Here is an 18,738-nt window from a genome sequence, read left to right as displayed (position 1 = left end):
GCTAGCCACCCACGCAGACATATACACTTTTTCTCATTCCTAGGGCTTTAGGATAGGGCTGTGAAGATGCAGAGGTGGTGAACTAGTGGGGTGAGCTCTGCCCCCACTTCCTCTCTGCTTTGGACCATTTTTCCAAAATAAATGGCAAGGCCTGGCTTTCTCTCTGAGGAGGGCCCACTCTCCCTATCCACGTGTCAGTGTTTCTCTTCCAGTCTGTTTCCTGGCTCCGGACACAGGACAGCACATGCATCGCCTACCACACGCAGGTGCACACACTCCTACTGGGTCACTCACACCAGGACACATGTCCACATAAATCTCTGTACTTGGAGATGCACCCTCTTAGGCCCGAGTCAATCAAATGCTTGAATCAAAGGTCCCCACCACCTTTTCCTCCCTCTGCCTCCACTGCATTCCTTCCTGAGACTCTCTGGCCTTTCCTCCCTCCTCCTCCCTACTCATGCCCTGAAGGCCAGAGCCTGGAGGTCTCCTCCCTCTGGGCAGCTCCAGCCGGGAGGAATTCTTAGCAGGAAGTGCAGGGTTGGGGCTTGGGGCTTGGAGCTCAGGGCTGGGCTGGAGGCTGAGAGGAGAGGCATCCAGGGGGACTAAATGGAGGCTGTTAATCTTGAGACTGGATGCTCTGTGGGAGTGGGATGAGAGAGAAAGAAGGTTCAGCAACCTTCCCTCCAGGCAGTCCCATCTCTTAGTTGACTGTGCTTCCCACCCACCCCCCCCCCCCTTCAACTTTGCTTGGGGAGGGGCAGGGCAGGGACAGCATCCTTCCTGGACCGGCAGCCTGCACCCGCCAAGTCAGGGCTTACAGGGGGGCTGGGGGAGGGGCAGGAAGGGCAGGAGGAGGTGTGCTAACCTAACGTTTCCCACTGGCACAGCCACCTTGCTCTTTTCTTCATTCCCCAGAGAGAGTGACAGGAAGGAGAGGCTGGAAAGAAGGCAGAGGGAAGAAAGAAGAAAGGGGAAAGAGGAGAGAAGTCTGGCAGCAACAGAGACAGGCCAAAAGACCAGAGCAAACCGTGGCCAAGGCTCTAGGCCCCGGTATGTCATGAGGGTGGCTGGCCTCCAGGCCCTCAGGCTCCTCTGGGTTCATTCACCCCAGGCAGGGGCTTGGCCCAGCTGCTCTCTCCCTTTCTCTTCATTCCCGGAGGCCTGCAGGGCCTTGGACAGAGAGAGAAGGCAAGAAAGAGGACCTGGGAGGACACGCTGTGCCAAAGGATCTCGGCTCTGGAGCAGAAGGCCTGGATCCAAGCCTCCTCTCTGCCACTTACTGTGTGACCCCAGCAAGTCACATAACCCTTTGAACCTGCTTCCTCTTCTGTAAGGTGAGGATAATTATTACCTCCGAGTTATCATGAGAAGGGCATTCAATAAGGAGCAGCAACTGTAGTCATTAGAGTCCCGTGCAGCGGGGAGGGGGCAAAGGGGAAGCAGCTGGGAGAAACCCTCCTTACCACCGCAGGCTCCACTTTGCCCCGCCCTACCCCTAGCCTGGGTGCTCTGGGTGACTCTCCCCACCTTATTCCTCTTCCAGCCACCCCCCTCACAAGGTGACAGTGATAAACTCTGAAACTGAGATGAGCACAGGAACGGGAAGAAAAGAGAGCAGGGATCTGGTGGGGAAAAGCAGCAAAGAGGATGGTGAGAAAGAGGGTTTAGCCCCCAGCCCCGTGTCTGGCGTGCAGCAGGCACACGACAGGAGTATTTGCTGAGAGGAGAACTTGGTGGTGGGAAGGACGCCGGACCAATCCATCCGGCATCCATAGGAACATGCTGGACAGAGCCATCAATAGCACTGGGAGGCAGAAAGGGATGGAGACTTGGAACAAATGGAGCTGGCAACCCGTACAGGAGGGAGCCAGATGCTGTGAGGCTGCTCCCCTGGTGGCCCATCCCCCCCCCCCCCCACTCCCTGGGCTGAGGCCCCCTCCAAGTCCTGCCGCTTCTCAGAGAATCTCAGTCTCTGCGGGCATCGTAGAGTCTCTGTGCGGGCTGGCGGGCTCCGGATGGTCCCGGCTGGCCTCCTCCTCTTCCTTGTCTGGCTCCGGGAGCTTCTGCAGTTCCGAGTACAGCACACAGGCATCGTTGCGTGACACATACTCCCATCCACTCTCCCGCACGTGGAAAAGGTCTACAGAACCCCCGGAGTAGGCATCGCGGTGGGTGGCGTGGGCCACGGCACAGCGAGCCAGGGCATAGGCTTCCTGGGGGGTCATGTCATAGCGGTAGCCGCGGTCTAGCACGCCATAGGCATAGGGAGATCCAGAACCCACGGAGAAGATGTTCCCTTGCAGGCGGGTGCCGTCACTGTAGACATAGAAGAGGGCAGGGCCAGAGCGGTCCCAGCCACACAGGGCCGTGGCCACACACAGATCCAGGCCCCGGTAGCAGGACATCATGGTCGACAAGAGCTTGGCGGCACCGGCCACGCTGGGCAGCTGACCCTCCCTCAGGGCCCGAAGCCGCAGCTCCCGTCGTAGCACGCGGTACCATACGGCACAGTCGGCCGAGGTGCCGGAGGTGGTGCCCAGGAGGTGCTGGTGCACAGGGATGATCTTGCGTGAGGTTGGACACTCCACATAGTTGCCGCAGGAGGAACGTGTGTCAGCAGCAGCGATGACTCCATGCCGGAAGAGGAAGGCCAAGGTGGTGGTGCCATGGGCCAGCCTGGGGCCGTGGATCTGCAAGAAGGTTTGAGGATCGCAGCCTGGGGGCACAGCCCAGGCCCCAGGCTGAGGCAGGTGAGGTGATGGTCCCTGGGTGTTGGGGGCCTGCCACTTACACACATCCTGCAGGGCCATCCCTGGGGCTGAGTGATGGTTGGAAGGAACAAGGCAGGGATTTGTGGGCTGGAGTCAAGTGGGGAAAGAGACGCTAAAGAGAAGCTGGGCTGCGGCCAGAACTGGTGAGAGAGGCATGTGATCTGTGGCTTCGCTTCTCCCTAACCCCAAATCAGGCTTTGGGACTGGCTGAGAAGCAGCCTCCTCCTTCTCAGAGGATTGCTAAGGGGAGACAGGACGAGGCCGGTGAAGTCTCCACTGTTGGGAAGACGCTGCTCGTGACACATCCGAGCGTCACCCAAGGAGTCCCCTGTCCATCATCCTCCAAGCACTTGGAGCGGAGTGGGGTCTGGGGTAACCTCAAAGGAAGGGAGGCAAGAGTGTAAGGAGCACATCTGGGTCCCTCTTATTTTTCCTGTGGGGCGCATTGGGCTTGCAGAGACAGATAAAGCTCTGTCCCTGTCTGGAAAGAGCTCCCAGCCTAGGAGGAGGTAAAGACAAGTGGATCTCTGATGGAATCAGAATAGAATGCTGTGAGGGGCACCTGGCTGTCTCCGTTGGTAGAGCATGTGACTCTTGATGTCAGGGTTGTGAGCCCCATGTTTGATATAGAACTTACTTAAAAGAAAAGAATAGAGTGCTGTGGGCCCACCGAGGCAGGAGTCTTTGACGTTGAGCTCTCTCTTCAGGGGTTTGGACCCAGGGAACTCTAAAGCTCAGCTCACACCTTCACTTTCCAGTCAGGTGGAGAAAAAGAAATGGACCTAGACCAAGAGAAGATTTTTTTTTTTTTTAGTTTTTTTTTTTTTTTTTTTTTGAGAGAGAGAGAGAGAGAGCATGCAAGCATGCGAGTGGGGGAGGGGCAGAGGGAAGGAGACAAAATCCCTAGCAGGTTCTGAGCCATCACCACAGAACCCAGCTCAAATTCAGAAACTGTGAGATCATAACCTGAGCTGAGATCAAGGGTCGGCCTCTTAACCCACTGAGTCACCCAGGCACCTCCAGAAAGTCTTATGTGAGGAGGGGGGGAGCTCAAATACCTTCCACAAAGGCAAGGTATGGAGGGGCCAGGGTGAAGGGAACCTAGAATGTGGAGCTCTCGTTCAACTCTGCTTTGGAGGTGAATATGAACTTCCATCTGCATAAAGACAGAGAGAGGGTTCCTGACAGTTCTCTGGCAGTCTAGCTTCTCTGATTCTGTAAAAGTTCTGAGGATGTAGCTGAAAGCATCTAATGGCCTTCCCTCTCCCCGCCCCCTTCTGCCCAATAGTTAACAATAGCAAGAGAGATATTTGTAGTTCCAAGGCAAGAGAAACAACTGACCTTGTCCCCATAATGCTGAGTCTAAGTCTTAGACCAACCAGGGGTGGTCAAGGAGCGGGGTTAGTAGACCCTGACAGCTGGCCCTTCAGAAAGACAAAGTAGATTGGGACAGAGTGGCAAGCTGCAACTTCTTCCAGCACCATCTGGACTATATTTTACCAAACACTGCAGCTCAAAGGGGTGCTGTGGAAATGGGTTTAGTCAAAGAAACAGACACACACACAAGAGAAAGATCCCAGGCCCTCCAGATACCATGATGACAGGGCCATGGAGTCGCTATAATGGCAAGTGCAAACATGTCATCGGAAGACCAGAGAAACCAGGATGTCACAGTAAAGTCCAACCAGTCTTTCTCCCTTCTTTCTCCCTCTCTTACTAGACAGATAAGAATGTCTCCTGTTTTGTTTTGTTTTAATTTTTTTAAACGTTTATTTTTGAGACAGAGACAGTGTGAGCTGCGGAGGGGCAGAGAGAGAGGGAGGCACAGAATACAAAGCAGGCTCCAGGCTCTGAGCTGTCGGCACAGAGCTCGACACGGGGCTCGAACCCACAAACCACGAGATCATGACCTGAGCCAAAACCAAGAGTCAGACGCTTAACTGACTGAGCCACCCAGGTTCCCCAGAATGTCTACTGATTTTAAAGACTAAGCCTTAGATGTTTCGTATATGAATGGATTGTCACCTCCCTAGGTCAAGCCATTCTCAAGTCAGATCTGGACAGTTGAATGGCCTTCTAATTGGCCATCCTCCAGTCTCCCCTCTAATCTTATCCTCCACACTGACATGTTTTCCTAAGATATCACTCAAATCTTGTGTCTTCCCTACTAAGAAACCTTGAAGGGCTACAAGATCAAACTCAAACCACCTTCTCCTCCCCAGGCTGGCATTTAAGACCCACTATGGTGCAACCCTGATCCATCCACCACAACCTCTTTTCATGCTATTCCTAACACATCTCACACTCCCCCTTTATCTACCTTTTTCATCTATTTTTTTAATGTTTGTTTATTTATTTTGAGAGAGAGGGGAGGAAGGGAGAGAATGCAAGTGGGAGAGGGGCAGTAAGAGAGGGAGAGAGAGAATCCAAAGCAGGCTCCGTGCTGTCAGCGCAGAGCCCAACGTGGGGCTCGATCTCATGAATTGTGAGATCATGACCTGAGTCGAAATCAAGAGTCAGATGCCTAAGCAACTGAGCCATCCAAGCACCCCTTTACTATTTACTTTTAAGGAATCTCTACACCCAATGTGGGGTTCAAACTTATAGCCTCGAGATCAAGATTTGAACGCTGTATCGAATGAGCCAGTCAGGTGCCCCTCCCCTCTATCAATATGAATCCTATCCTTAAAAGCCTGGCTTAAGTATCATCTACTCTGAAAATCCTTCTGGTCTGAGAAAGGAGAGGCTGTTGGTTTGAGGAACAATGGGACCCATGTGGTGTTTAGGGAAACGAATCCACACCTCCTTAGCAAAGCCTTCTTGGTCTCCCAACCTCAACCCAAACTGTATTAATCTCCTCTCTCACCTCCGAACCACAATAGTTATCATTTTTCCCCCAAGTCCACTCTATTGAGATAAAATTGACATATGACATTGTGTAAGTGTAAGGAGTACAGTGTAATGATTTGATACATGTATATACTGCAAAATGTTTACCACAATAAAGTTAGTTAACACATCCTTCACTTCACATAATTAACCATTTTTGTGGTGGTGGGAAGAACATTTAAAATCTACTCTCTTAAGGTTGCCTGGGTGGCTCAGTCGGTTAAGCATCTGACCTCAGCTCAGGTCAGGATCTCATGGTTTGTTCCAGCCCCGCGTTGGGCTCTGTGCTGACAGCTCGGAGCCTGGAGCCTGTTTTGGATTCTGTGTCCCCCTCTCTCTCTGCACCTACCCCATTCACTCTCTCTCTCTCTCTCTCTCAAAAAAATAATAATAAACATTAAAAAAATCTACTCTCTTAGCAACTTATAAGTATATAATGCAGTGCAGCATCGTTAACTATAGTCACAATGCTGTACATTTGATTCCCAGAACTTAATCTTCTCATAACTGGAAGTGTGTACCCTTTGACCAACATCTCCCCATTTCCCCTACCACACAACCCCCCGTAACCACCAATCTATTCTCTGTTTCTATGAGTTTGGCTTTGTTAAATTCATCATATAAGTGAGATCATACAGTGTTTGTCTTTCTCTGTGTGACATATATCTCTCTATATATAGATACAGATAGATATAGAGACAGATGATATACATATATCTATGTCTGTCTATCTATCCATCTATCTATCTATTGAACCAATATAAGGTAAGCTGGAAACAGATTACAGAAGGCCTTGAATGCCATGCTGAGCTGTTGAATTTTACAGAACATATTTAAGCAGGCAAGTGATAAGATTAAGAGAATGAGGCACCTGGGTGGCTTAGTTGGTTAAGGGTCTGACTCTTGATTTTGGCTCATGATCTCATGGTTTGTGAGTTTGAGCCGCACATGAGGCTCTGCAGTGTGTCAGTGTGGAGCCTGCTTGGAGGTCTGTCTCCCTCTCTCTCTGCCCCTACCCCACATGCCCTCTCTCTCAAAATAAATAAATAAACTAAAAAAAAAAAATTAGGAAAAAAAAAGATTAAGAGAATATTTTAGGAAAATCAATCTGGTGCTGTGCAAAATGAATTAGAGAGTACAGTTTGGGCCCCGAAAATCAGGTGGGAGACTATTTCAGTAATCAGAGGCGAGCAAATAAGGTGATATCAGTTGCAGTGAAAAAGGACATGAGAAGCATCGTAGAGGAAAAATCAACAGGATTTGACAACTTACTGAATGTGGAGGAAAGGAAGAGGAGTTGTCAGAGATGAGCCGGGGCTTCAAGCCTCTGTGACTGGAAGAACATTGTTGTAATGCTCTCATGTATTCATTTGGCAAGCATTACCTAAGCATACAGTGGGCGCTGAGATGAATAGTGCAGAAATACCTGTCTTTAGAAACTCACAATCAATTAGGAGATAAATGTACACTTAACAGCCAGGTAAAATGCAAAAGTGTCTTCAGAGACGAACAAATGCTATTAGTGGCAGTGTGAAGGAACCACAGGGAAAAGTCAGAAGGAGGACTAGTTGCATTGCAGGGGGGACCGCAAAATAATACCTGATCTATAAACAGAGGCACTCCGCATTTTCGACACCATCCAAGTGTGAGACGCAGATAAAGATCTTCTGCTTCATTACATTCTGATGGTTGGGCTTGGAAAGGGTTGCCAAATTTCAGCATTAAAAATACAACATATGCAGAGTCTACTGGGAAAGAGGAGGGGCTGAGTTGGGCATCAGAGGAAAGTGGAATTTAGATATTGATGGATGTTGCTGCTGGAATCCAACAAGAAAGGCCAGACACTGACTTCATAGAACCATAAAGCAGGAGGCAACATTTCATACCTTTGCCCACTTCCTTGTTTGTTATGGGTCCCAAAAGGGTTGAAAAATGGAGGTGGGTGGAGAGAAGGAGAGACAATGATAAATACCACATTCCTGTATTAATAAAGAGCTCGTCTTAGCAAGCTTAAGTTAGAGAATCTCTTGGAACATCTTTATAGAGCGTCAACCCTCCTCCAGGCTCTGAAATGGTAAATGACTATTGACTCAGTTATTCGCAGCTGAATTGAGAATCTAGTTTGTGGATTAACCGAGTCCCGTACTTTTCCTTCTTTATTTTTCATCTTTGGCGATACATTACTTATTAGCATTTCCACCACAGGGTGGGAGTAAAGAGAATATTAAATCTTAAAAATTGGTTATAGAATGTGGGTAGTGTGGTGATTAATGTTACCAGACAACAAGAGGTATAGCACTTTTATTTTGTTGCGATTTTTACCACAAAGTACTGTGGTTTAACTAACTTCACAAGAAAATGGCCTCAGAGTAGATCATTATTTTACCTAGTATTAGAGGGTGCCCTTAAACAAAATGGCAACGTCAGTCGAATTAATAGGATGCTAAAGCCGCAAAGATGTAAAGTATCGCTCAAACACCCAGCAGGGCGGGGACGACTTAGCATTAAGGGTTCGGAAAGGATTTTCAACTAGTCACGCCCGTCTCAAAGATGGCCGGCCTCACTTCCCTCACGCAACATGGACAATTTCCTATGAATTGTAGGGTAATTCAATCCAGTACTGCTTGCATGACTAAAGTCAAGATGACAACAGCGTCCCTTTAAATTTAGAATAAATTAATCCATTTATTTTTTTACCCTTCCGTTAATATAGTCCCTCGTGTCTGGATCTTGTTTTGGGAGGCGTGGTTGCCAGGAGTTAAAATGGTTCCTCCCTGGGATAGTTTTAATAGGAAGTGAAGCTGTGACGGCGAAGCGTTGCCCTACTGCTCTCTGGTAGGCGTTCTCGCCGGGAGTTCCTTGTGCCCTTACTAGACATGGCGCTGGCCAGCGTGTTGGAGAGGCCGCTACCGGTGAACGGGCTCGGGTTTTTCGGACTCGGGGGTCGTGCGGATCTGCTGGATCTGGGTCCAGGGAGTCCCAGCGATGGGCTGAGCCTGGCCGCACCCCACCGGGGTGTCCCAGAGGAGCCGAGAATCGAAATGCTTCATGGAACCACCACCCTGGCCTTCAAGGTGCGGACCCAGCCGCCGCGCCGGGCTTAGTCCCGCGCGCCCGCGCCCTTCCTAGCCTCTCAGCTGGACCGGAGCCCGTGGGGACCGCGACCACGAAGCCTAGTGGGAGCCTCGGTCCTCTCGTCCCGGTCCCGATGGTTTCGCTGTCTCATTGCCCCGGGAGACCTTGATTCTCGCGCCGCAGGACCGTGTGGCCGGGGTTAAGTGGAAGAAGAAACCGAGGCTGCTTGGGTTGATTCCTAGGCAACCCCAGGTGGCCAGGAAAGGGGAGGCCGCAGCAGCAATGAACACTGACAGGGGGTGGGATATTGTAACCATTAACCAAAGGTTTTGGAAACTGGGTCCCCGCTAGGCGAGGGTAACCGAAAAGCTGCGTCTTTTGAGAGGGAAGGTTGGTGGGAGGGAGCACTGTAGTGGGAGCCAGACAATTGGGATTCCTGATCCAGCTTTGCAATAACTAGCTCTAGGATCTTGGGCAAGTCATTCGATCTCATCGAACCTGTTTCCTGATTTATAAAATGAAATTGGAAGTTAATACCGGTTATACCTATGTCGAGGGATTGATGGGAAGTTTAGTTGATAGTAATATGTGGAAAGCATATTGTGAAGTGTAAAACGATAGAGAAAAAGATGTTCTGAGTTTCCATTGATGCAAAAAGAAATGTCAAGATGTTTCTGTGGTCTGATGTGGCCTGCTTTGTGTTTTCCTCTGATCTTAACAGTTTCAACATGGAGTCATTGTTGCAGCGGACTCTCGCGCCACAGCGGGTGCCTATATAGCCTCCCAGACAGTAAAGAAGGTGATAGAGATCAATCCCTACCTGCTGGGCACCATGGCTGGGGGCGCAGCGGATTGCAGCTTCTGGGAGCGCCTATTGGCTCGTCAATGTCGAATCTATGAGCTTCGAAACAAGGAACGCATCTCTGTAGCAGCTGCCTCCAAGCTGCTTGCCAACATGGTGTATCAGTATAAAGGCATGGGGTTGTCCATGGGCACCATGATCTGTGGCTGGGATAAGAGAGGCCCTGGTGAGTTAAGCTGCAACCACATGATTCTTGGGCTGACACTACAGAGAGGAGGGGTTGGATGAACAGGTGAATGAAAGGGCTTTGTGTCAGTGCTGAGGATGTGTTTATTAGGTTTTGGCTCTTCTCTATGTTCAAGGAAGACACTACAGTGTAGGAGAGGGCATGGAGCTTAGACTAGCTGTGTCATTGACTACCCATGTGACCTTACACAGGTCGCTCATTTTCCCAATTAGTTTCATCATCTGTTGCAGTGGTTAAATGAAGTAATACACGTAAAGCATGTAGTGTTTGGCACATAATGTTTTTCCTTCTATTCTCTCTCCCGTAAAATAATAAGATGTACAGGGGCACCTGCGTGGCTCATTGGGCTGAGCATCTGACTCTTGGTTTCGGGTTAGGTCATGATCTCAAAGTTCAAGGGATCAGGCCCTGCTTCGGGCCCTGCCCTGATGGCATGGATCCTGCTTGGGATTCTCTCTCTCCTCTCTCTCTGCCCCTCCCCTGCTCTCGCACTTTTTCTCTCTCTCTCAAAATAAATAAATAAACTTTAAAATAATAATAATAGGGGTGCCTGGGTGGCGCAGTCGGTTAAGCGTCCGACTTTAGCCAGGTCACGATCTCGCGGTCCGTGAGTTCAAGCCCCGCGTCAGGCTCTGGGCTGATGGCTCAGAGCCTGGAGCCTGTTTCCGATTCTGTGTCTCCCTCTCTCTCTGCCCCTCCCCCGTTCATGCTCTGTCTCTCTCTGTCCCAAAAATAAATAAACGTTGAAAAAAAAAATTAAAAAAAAAAAAAATAATAATAATACCTATGAAGAGTGTATTTGAGAGTGAAATTGGATAATAGACATTAAAAACCAGTCAGTGCTTTCTAATAAAAATATGATGTGAGCTGCATATGTCATTTAAAATTGTCTAGGGGCGCCTAGGTGGCTCAGTCAGTTAAGCATCCGACTTCACCTCAGGTCATGATCTCACAGTCCATGAGTTCGAGCCCCACGTTGGGCTCTGTGTTGACAGCTCAGAGCCTGTAGCCTGCTTCAGATTCCATGTCTCCCTCTCTCTGAACCTCCCCCATTCATGCTCTGTCTCTCTCTGTCTCAAAAATAAACATTAAAATTTTTTTTTTTTTTTAAATAAAATTGTCTAATGGAGAGGCACCTGGCTGGCTTAGTCAACAGAGAATGCAATTCCTGTTCTCGGGGTCATGAGTTCAAGCCCTATGTTGGGTTTAGAGCTTACTTAAAAAATAATAACTGGGGTGCCTGGGTGGCGCAGTTGGTTAAGCATCCGGCTTCGGCTCAGGTCATGATCTCACTATTTGTGAGTTCGAACACTGCGTCAGGCTCTGTGCTGACAGCTCGGAGCCTGGACCCTGCTTTAGATTCTATGTCTCCCTGTCTCTCTCTGCCCCTCCCTTGCTCATGCTCTGTCTCTCTCTCTCTCTTTCTCTCTCTCAAAAATAAACATTAAAAAAAATTTTTTAATAATAATTAAAATTTTTAAAGATTGTCTAATGGATATATTTAAAAAGCAAAAAGATTGGGAAATTAATTTTAACTATTTAATACAAAATACCTAAAATAGTAACATTTTTGCATGTGCGTTAGCCCCCTTTCAAGTGTTCAATAGCCATATGTTGCTGGTGACCACTGTGTTGGACAGTGAAATTCTACTATACAAGTAGCTACTGTAAACTTAGTTATTTCTCTTCCCTTTTTCCCTTTAGAGAGTCTTTGACTTAGAAGGGGCTTTTGGGACTCACCCTCTCCTTGCTTGATATAATACCCTAGGATCCTAGGTCCTGTTCTGTCATCTCTGAAAATAAATTCCTTAGCCTTTTTTCTCTTTCTAGTATATAGAGACCTTGCCAGGAAGTTTAACCTTGTATCTAATGTCTCTTCCTTTTCAACCAGTTGTTTGTTTGTTTGTTTGTTTTTAAGTTTTATGTATTTGAGTAACCTCTGCACCCAACATGGGGTTCAAACCCATGACCCCAAGATCAGGAGTTACATGCTCCTCTGACTGAGCCAGCAAGGAACCCAGTTTTTTAACCAGATTTGAATGTCTGTTTCTTTAGTCAAGCTGGAATACAGCTAGTCACTTTCTGTGTCATTTTCCCCCTCAATGCTTGAAGATAGTTTATTCTTTCCTCTTCCTTTTTTTGCTTCATTCGTTCGCCTGCTTACTGAGTGCCTAGTTTTCCTCTATCAAACAACTGTAGGATACCCAGGACTTTAAGTTTATTTATTTATTGCAGGGGAGGGGCAGAGAGAGAGAGAGAGAGAGAGAGAGGGAAAGAGAATCCCAAGCAGACTCTGCACTGTCACCACAGAGCCCAGTGTGGGGCTCGAACTCACGAACCTGTGAGATCATAACCTGAGCCAAAATCAAGAGTCAGTTGCTTAACCGACTGAGCCATGCAAGTGCCCCATGCATCCAGCTCTTGATCTCAGCTCAGGTCTTGATCTCAGGGTCATGAGTTTAAGCCCTGCATTGGGCTCCACACAAGGCATGGAGCCTACCTTAAAAAAAAAAAAAAAAGCCTTCCTGACAACCTGTCCCATTCAGGATGAGTCAGCCCCTTTCTCCAAGAAGCAGAGACTGAGAGGGGCACCTGGGTGGCTCAGTCGGTTCAGCATCTGACTCTTGGTTTCAGCTCACGTCATGATCTCAGGGTTTCAAGAGTTTGAGCCCCGCGTCGAGCTCCATGCTGACAGTGCAGAGCCTACTTGGGATTCTCTCTCCTTCTCTTCTGCCCCTTCCCCACTCACACTATCTCTGTCTCTCTCAAACTTAAAAAAGATTGAGAAAGGATCACAGATTACTTAGTACAAGGCTAAATGAGATGAGTGCTGTTTTTAAAAGAACCAATATGATTCTGAGGGAATTTTGAGAAGGAGGGGATTACTTCTGATGGGAGGAACTTGGAAAGACTTCATGGGTAGGTGGCATTTGTCCAAGATGTACAAATCAGAGAGGGGAAGGCTAGTGAACAAAGGAAGGGAGGAAACAAGCATGTGGTTTTGGGGGAGTAACTGAAAGCCCACTTTAATTGCAACTAAGATTGTATGAAGAGGAGTTAGGGATCCATAAAGCCAGAGAGGTAATCTGGAACCAGCTAGTGAGCCAGCTAGGCAAGGCGGTGGCTGTGGGACCCGGAAGGGGCTAGTTGGGGGTAGACATTGGAATCCTTCGAACCCGAAAGCTGATATGAGTTGTGGTTCTCTACTGGCTTGCTTTAGAATCACCTGAAGAACTCAAAACACAAGCTCCATACTTACTGCCCACCCCAGACCAATTGAAAAAGAATACCTGGGGTAGGTCCTGGGCATCTTTTTAAAAAGCTTCCTTAGAGGATTCTGATACATAGTGAGAGATGGGAACCACTGAAGTAGGAAAAAGATTAACGATGCCATTGGCGATGCAGGCTGGTGCAGCACATGAGAGATGAGTTTGGTTGGTAATGGAGGGCCACTGAAAGTATTTGAAGATAGGAAGTTTGAATCTGAACTTGATGAGAAGGGCATTCTGTTGGAAAGGTCCAGCAGGCATTTGGGATTGATAAAAATTTTATTAAAATCTTTGTCTAAATTTTCATATATACTAAAAATCAGCTAACTTCTTCATAAAGGGCCAAATAGTAAATAACTTAGGATTGCAGGCCATCTGGTCTTTGTCTCAACTGCTTAACTCTCCTGTTTTAGCACAAAAGCAGTCATAGACCCTACGTACACAAATGGGTATGGCAGTGTTGCAGTAAAACTTTGTTTACAAAAACAGGCAGCACTGTCCAATAGAAATAAAATGTGAGTAATACATGTGTATTTTTAAATTTTGTAATAGCTACATCCTAAAAATTAAAAATGGAAATTAATTTGGGGCCGTTGGGTGGCTCAGTCAGTTAAGTGTCCGACTTTGGCTCAGGTCATGATTTTGTGGTTTGTGAGTTCGAGCCCCGCGTCGGGCCCTGTGCTGACAGCTGGAACCTGCTTCAGATTCTGTGTCTCCCTCTCCCTCTGCCCCTCCCCTGCTCACGCTCTGTCTCTCAATAATGAATAAACGTTAAAAAAAATTAATGGAAATTAATTTTAATAATATATTTTATTTCGTGGATCCAAATGGATCCAAAGTGTTATCATGTCAGCATGTGGTACCAGCTTCATTTCACATGCTCAGTAGTCACATGTCTAGTGGCTCCCATACTGGACAGTGCAGGTCTTTGCAATATGATTCAAAACTCCAGGCTTTCTCCTACTGTATGATGTATGTCTTGTCCTTCAGATAGTCTGAAGTTTGAGGGCTAGAATCGTGTTAAACATCTCCCACAGTGCCTGAAGTTCTGTGTTTGAAACCTAAGTCATTTGGATTATACTTTTTGCTTATACAGCAAAGACAAGAAAGGAGTTACTGTAATGTGAGGTTAGATGAGATGGTATATTGTAGGATCCTGGAGTCTTTATTTCTTTTGAGAGCGAGAATCCTAAGCAGGCTCCGTGCTGTCAGTGCTGAGCCTGACGTGGGGCTCACACCCATGAACCATGAGATCATGACCTGAGCCAAGAGTCAGATGCTTAACTGACTGAGCCATCAAGGCACCCCAAAGTGCTATTTTCTTACATGTATCTGCTGGTCTCCCCTGGGTTTCAAAAGAGCTAAAGAACTGTTCTTGGAAAATGAATTAGATGTCAGAAGGGGTGGTCATTTTTTTTTTCTTTTTGTCCTGCTAACCTCACCTCTCTTTCCAGGCCTCTACTATGTGGACAGTGAAGGAAACCGGATCTCAGGGGCCACCTTCTCTGTAGGTTCTGGCTCTGTGTATGCTTATGGGGTCATGGATCGGGGTTACTCCTATGACCTAGAGGTGGAACAGGCCTATGACCTGGCCCGTCGAGCCATCTACCAAGCCACCTATAGAGATGCCTACTCAGGAGGTGCAGTCAACCTCTACCATGTCCGAGAGGATGGCTGGATCCGAGTCTCCAGTGACAATGTAGCTGATCTACATGAAAAATATAGTGGATCTACCCCCTGAAAGAGGGCAGATGTGGCTGCTTGCATTTCTTGGGGTGACCATTGTTGGTAATGTGGATACAACTCCCCATCCTATAGTGGAGTGGTCCTCAATTGTATTGATAATTTTTTTAAGCTCTGGTGCCGTTGACCTCTCTATGTTACCAGTTGTTAATGACGTTGACCTCTCTATGTTACCAGTTGTTAATGACCTGCTGCTGCAGAGGTGATCGTTTTACTTTCTTGGATGTTAACATTACACTACTTGACCACAGTCTGTGTTGTGTCTTTTGTCCACACTGTCCCTCCTCCAAGCACTTTACAGCCAAATAAGCCAGGACAGTGGGAGGGCACTGACTGTAATTACAGGAAACAGTGGTGTGAAGACATTGTCTAGTGAATACATTAGCATCCCCACTCATGAAGCTAATAACAAAGGAGAAGGAGAGAGAGGCAAGGGAGGAGGGAGAGACTTCCCGATTCTGTTTGCAAAGAGATGAAAAGTTGATGAGGTGGAAAGATGCACAGGGCTGTATGAGCCAGAGCTGCGGAGGAAAAAGCTTTCACTTTGTGGTGGGGGAGGGGAGGCTAGTGCTACATGCAGAGCAGAAAGGTGAAGAGGGTGAATCTTGCATCTTGAACCAATTGGGAAGTTTTGGACCCTGGGAAAAGAGGACACAGAGGTGAGTGTGAAAGCGGTAGTGACCCCAAGGTTGGTGATCCTTGTCCTTTTGGTGCTCCAGTGTGTATAGGTGTGGGGGACAGAGCCTTCTGGACAGGAAGCAGCACAAAATTGTCATTGGGACGTGTGGGTGGAGAAGAGGCCCTTCTGAGAGCAGAAAAATGGCTGATTTATCACACCCAGCACTGAGGGGCTTCCCAAGCTATGGTGGCAGCAGATGGCAAGGCCTTCTGTTAAAGAGAAGACATAAGCATAGGGGAGATAGAGGAGGTTGATGGGAAAAACCTTTAAAAGATGGGAGAGGAGGGTATAAAACAATACTGCTTTGTTTTTATAGTTAGCAGGAAGGGGAAAGTGGTTGGTGAGGGTGACAACCCAGCGTCCCATTTTGAGGCAGAGGGGTTTGAGCAATAGAGGGGGTAAGGCCTCTTCTGCCTGGACTGCGGATACCTTCCCTTCTTGTACCTTCCCTTCCCCCTCAGCCTCGTGCAGTCGCATATTGATTGATGAGGGCTGTCGGCCAGGAACTGATCGAGGCTTGTTAATTGCATTTGTCAAATGCAGGGAAATTGGGAATTAGTGAGATTGGAGAATGGAGTTTGGAAAACAAATGACTGGTGCCTAAGGAGATTCATTTTGCTGAAAAGTGCCTTGGGAGTCCCTGGAGTCAGGGAGCTGCTAGTGGGGACCTGGGCCTACTCAGCATTAGGAGCCATTAGAAGGGGCGGGAGCCATGCTGCACCTCCCTTCTCTGAGGCCATCAGCCCATGGTCAGCTGAATGAGAGACACAGGTACACTCATCGACCTCTCAGGACACTAGTTTAGAGATCTTTTCAAAATTAGAACCTTAGGGGTGCCTGGCTGGCTTAGTGGGTAGAGCATGCAACTCGTGATCTTGGGGTCATGAGTTTGAGCCCCACATTGGGTGTAGAGCTTACTTAAAAAAATAAAAATTAAAACCTAAAAACAAACAAAAACAACCTCTTAGGAGAAATTCTAACACCTGAAAGAAATCAACTCAGGTTGAGATAGAGTTGAGGGGTCCAGAGCCTTAACCACTGAGCTTCCTCCTCCATGGAGCCACTGTCCACAACATCACCTCCCTGCCAACACACCCTTATAGACACATACTCCCCGGCACTTCTTGGAACCCCAAGGAACACAATTTGAAAATTGCCGCCCTGGGGAATAACCTTGAGAGGGTGGAAAGAGACTTGAAGATTGGAATTTTTTTACATGAATGAGCATAGGCCTCCCTAGCCCATGAAAGAAAATAGTCTGGAGAGAAGAGATGGTCTTGAAGCAATGCTACCCTTGCCCTGTTTCTGTTTCACACCTGGCTTTGGTAGTGGTCTAGCTGTTTAATGTAAGCACCTATTCTACACTGAATCATTTTTTTTTTTCTTAATATTTGTTTATCTTTAAGAGAGTGAAAGCGAGCCGGGAAGGGGCAGGGGGTGGGGTGGAGGATGGGAAGCAGACTCTGCGCTGACAGCAGAGAGCCTGAGGCAGGGCTCAAACCCATGAACCCGTGAGATCATGACCTGAGCCAAAGTTGGACGCTCAACCAGCTGAGTCAGCCAGGCGCCCCGGGACTGACTGGATCCTTATGTTCAGGCAAGAAAATGCACAACCATCAGTCCCATGTTCTGTTCTGCAGATGCCCCTTTCGCTGCCTTCCCGGATCTTAGATAAAAGAAAGATTCGATTAATGGAAGAGATCGATTTTTGGTAGGTTTTCTGGAGAGAAAGTAGAGCAGACGTAGAGGAAAATTGCAAGTGACTTGGCCCAGTCAGGCCCACCCTGTGCAATTGTGACTTCTTGCTGCCAAGTGCTGGTGGGGAGCTGGCTTTGCAGTGATGTTGTATGTCTCCGCTTGTGTGGGATGATGGATGCCGCACAGCACTGGAGAGATTCTGTTGAGTGGAGTGGACCAGTTCAGGGACTCCCATCAGATTCATTTCCCAGTGCAGTCCTCTTGACAAAGGATGATGGAAAAGAAATTGCCTTAAATAGCTGGAAGATTAATTTCTCTCGGCAGTTCCCAGGCGTCCACGGGACAGGGCTCTTTAAGTGATGTCTGACAATTTCTCCTCCTTCCAGAGATAGCTCAGTGACACCAGAATCTGACTCCTCAGGGTAGGTAATGGGACTAATCTGATTAAATAGGGAGCAAGCACTCCTCGAGGCCCTGTGCTTTCTCTTGGTAGCAGGGAATGCTGTGGGATTGAAGGCAGAGGAGCCCCATAGCATCTCCACACCAGGCGAGGGAGGGCTGTGGGGAGAGCAGAATGTTCAGGAGGGAAAGGGAAAAAGGTAGGCAAGGACATGGGGGAGGGGGAGGAAGGGCACAATGAAAGGAAATCAGGGACAGGAGCATAATAGTTCTTGAGTGTTCCCTCTTTAGGCAAAACCAGAAGGTCAATGTCTCTTGATATCCTCCTCAGCTAGCAAATGAGAAAACTGTCAAAGCCATTTGGGGAGTGGAAGGTTACATCCTTTGAGGGAAAATAAAACAACGGATTTATTCTGGTCCATGGATTCTGTGTGGTCCGTTGTGGGAGAGGAACAAGAGGTGGGAGGAAAAGGGAGTAAGGTAAAAAAGTGTGGAGAAACACTCTGGGGGCAGCATTTCCCTTGTGTCAGAACGAAAGGAAGAGGATGGGGTCAGTGAAGGATTTACATGAGCATATCTAATCCTGTGCGTACAGTTAGGGTTTTTCATGTTGGTATTTTTGTTTGTTTTCCTAGAAGAGCCCCTCCTGCCAGGGCTATAGCAGGAGATGAGGTACTGTGAAACTGACCAGCGGCAGTGACCTCGGGACATGATTAAGTGCTTTCTGATTATAATATGCATATATTGCAACCAAGCATCTCTGCTGGTTTTTTTGTTTGTTTCTTGTTTGTTTTCAAAATTCTAGTTTCCCTTCAGGAGGCCAGAATCATATTGGGAAAGCTTTAATTATAGCAGGCAAGAGGAGGGAGCACACACAGCATCAGAACTGCCCTGATCAGCAGCTGCTGCCACCTCCTGCCTGACCCTGGCCGCCCCTCCTTCCCCACCCCCTCCCTCCAGTCAACTGACTGTCCACATTCCTGCAGTGCTCCCCAGGCCTGGCCTCTGAGCCAAGTTCTTGCTTCCAGGGGCTATGCCCCACTGAAGCATTTCAATAAAAACCATTTCCAAAATGTCCTGTTCGCAGTTGTTAGTGGGTCAGGCAGAAGAAATTCTACCCACGTCAGCTTCTTGGGTTTATTTAACCCAACTCATTTCTCCCT

At 48.0% G+C, this 18,738-nt stretch overlaps 2 protein-coding genes across 2 annotated transcripts; one reads left to right on the top strand and one right to left on the bottom strand.

Annotated features, from left to right (window-relative positions):
- Positions 1–1,933: 1,933 nt before the first annotated feature.
- PSMB11 (proteasome subunit beta 11) lies at positions 1,934–2,813 on the bottom strand. Its single transcript, XM_045448496.1, has one exon. The coding sequence runs from the start codon at positions 2,811–2,813 to the stop codon at positions 1,959–1,961; it is 855 nt and encodes a 284-aa protein (XP_045304452.1). The 3' UTR covers positions 1,934–1,958.
- Positions 2,814–8,476: 5,663 nt separating this feature from the next.
- PSMB5 (proteasome 20S subunit beta 5) lies at positions 8,477–15,049 on the top strand. Its single transcript, XM_045450382.1, has 3 exons — positions 8,477–8,737; positions 9,460–9,766; positions 14,511–15,049. Exons 1-3 carry the CDS (start codon positions 8,540–8,542, stop codon positions 14,795–14,797), a joined length of 792 nt encoding a protein of 263 aa, XP_045306338.1. The 5' UTR covers positions 8,477–8,539; the 3' UTR covers positions 14,798–15,049.
- The last annotated feature ends 3,689 nt before the right edge of the window (positions 15,050–18,738 follow it).

The sequence above is a fragment of the Leopardus geoffroyi genome, chromosome B3 (genome assembly GCF_018350155.1).
Source record: "Leopardus geoffroyi isolate Oge1 chromosome B3, O.geoffroyi_Oge1_pat1.0, whole genome shotgun sequence".
In the NCBI taxonomy this organism is placed as follows: Eukaryota; Metazoa; Chordata; class Mammalia; order Carnivora; family Felidae; genus Leopardus; species Leopardus geoffroyi.
The sequence above is the reverse complement of the archived record's forward strand: the minus strand, read 5'-3'. Positions and strand labels throughout refer to the sequence as shown.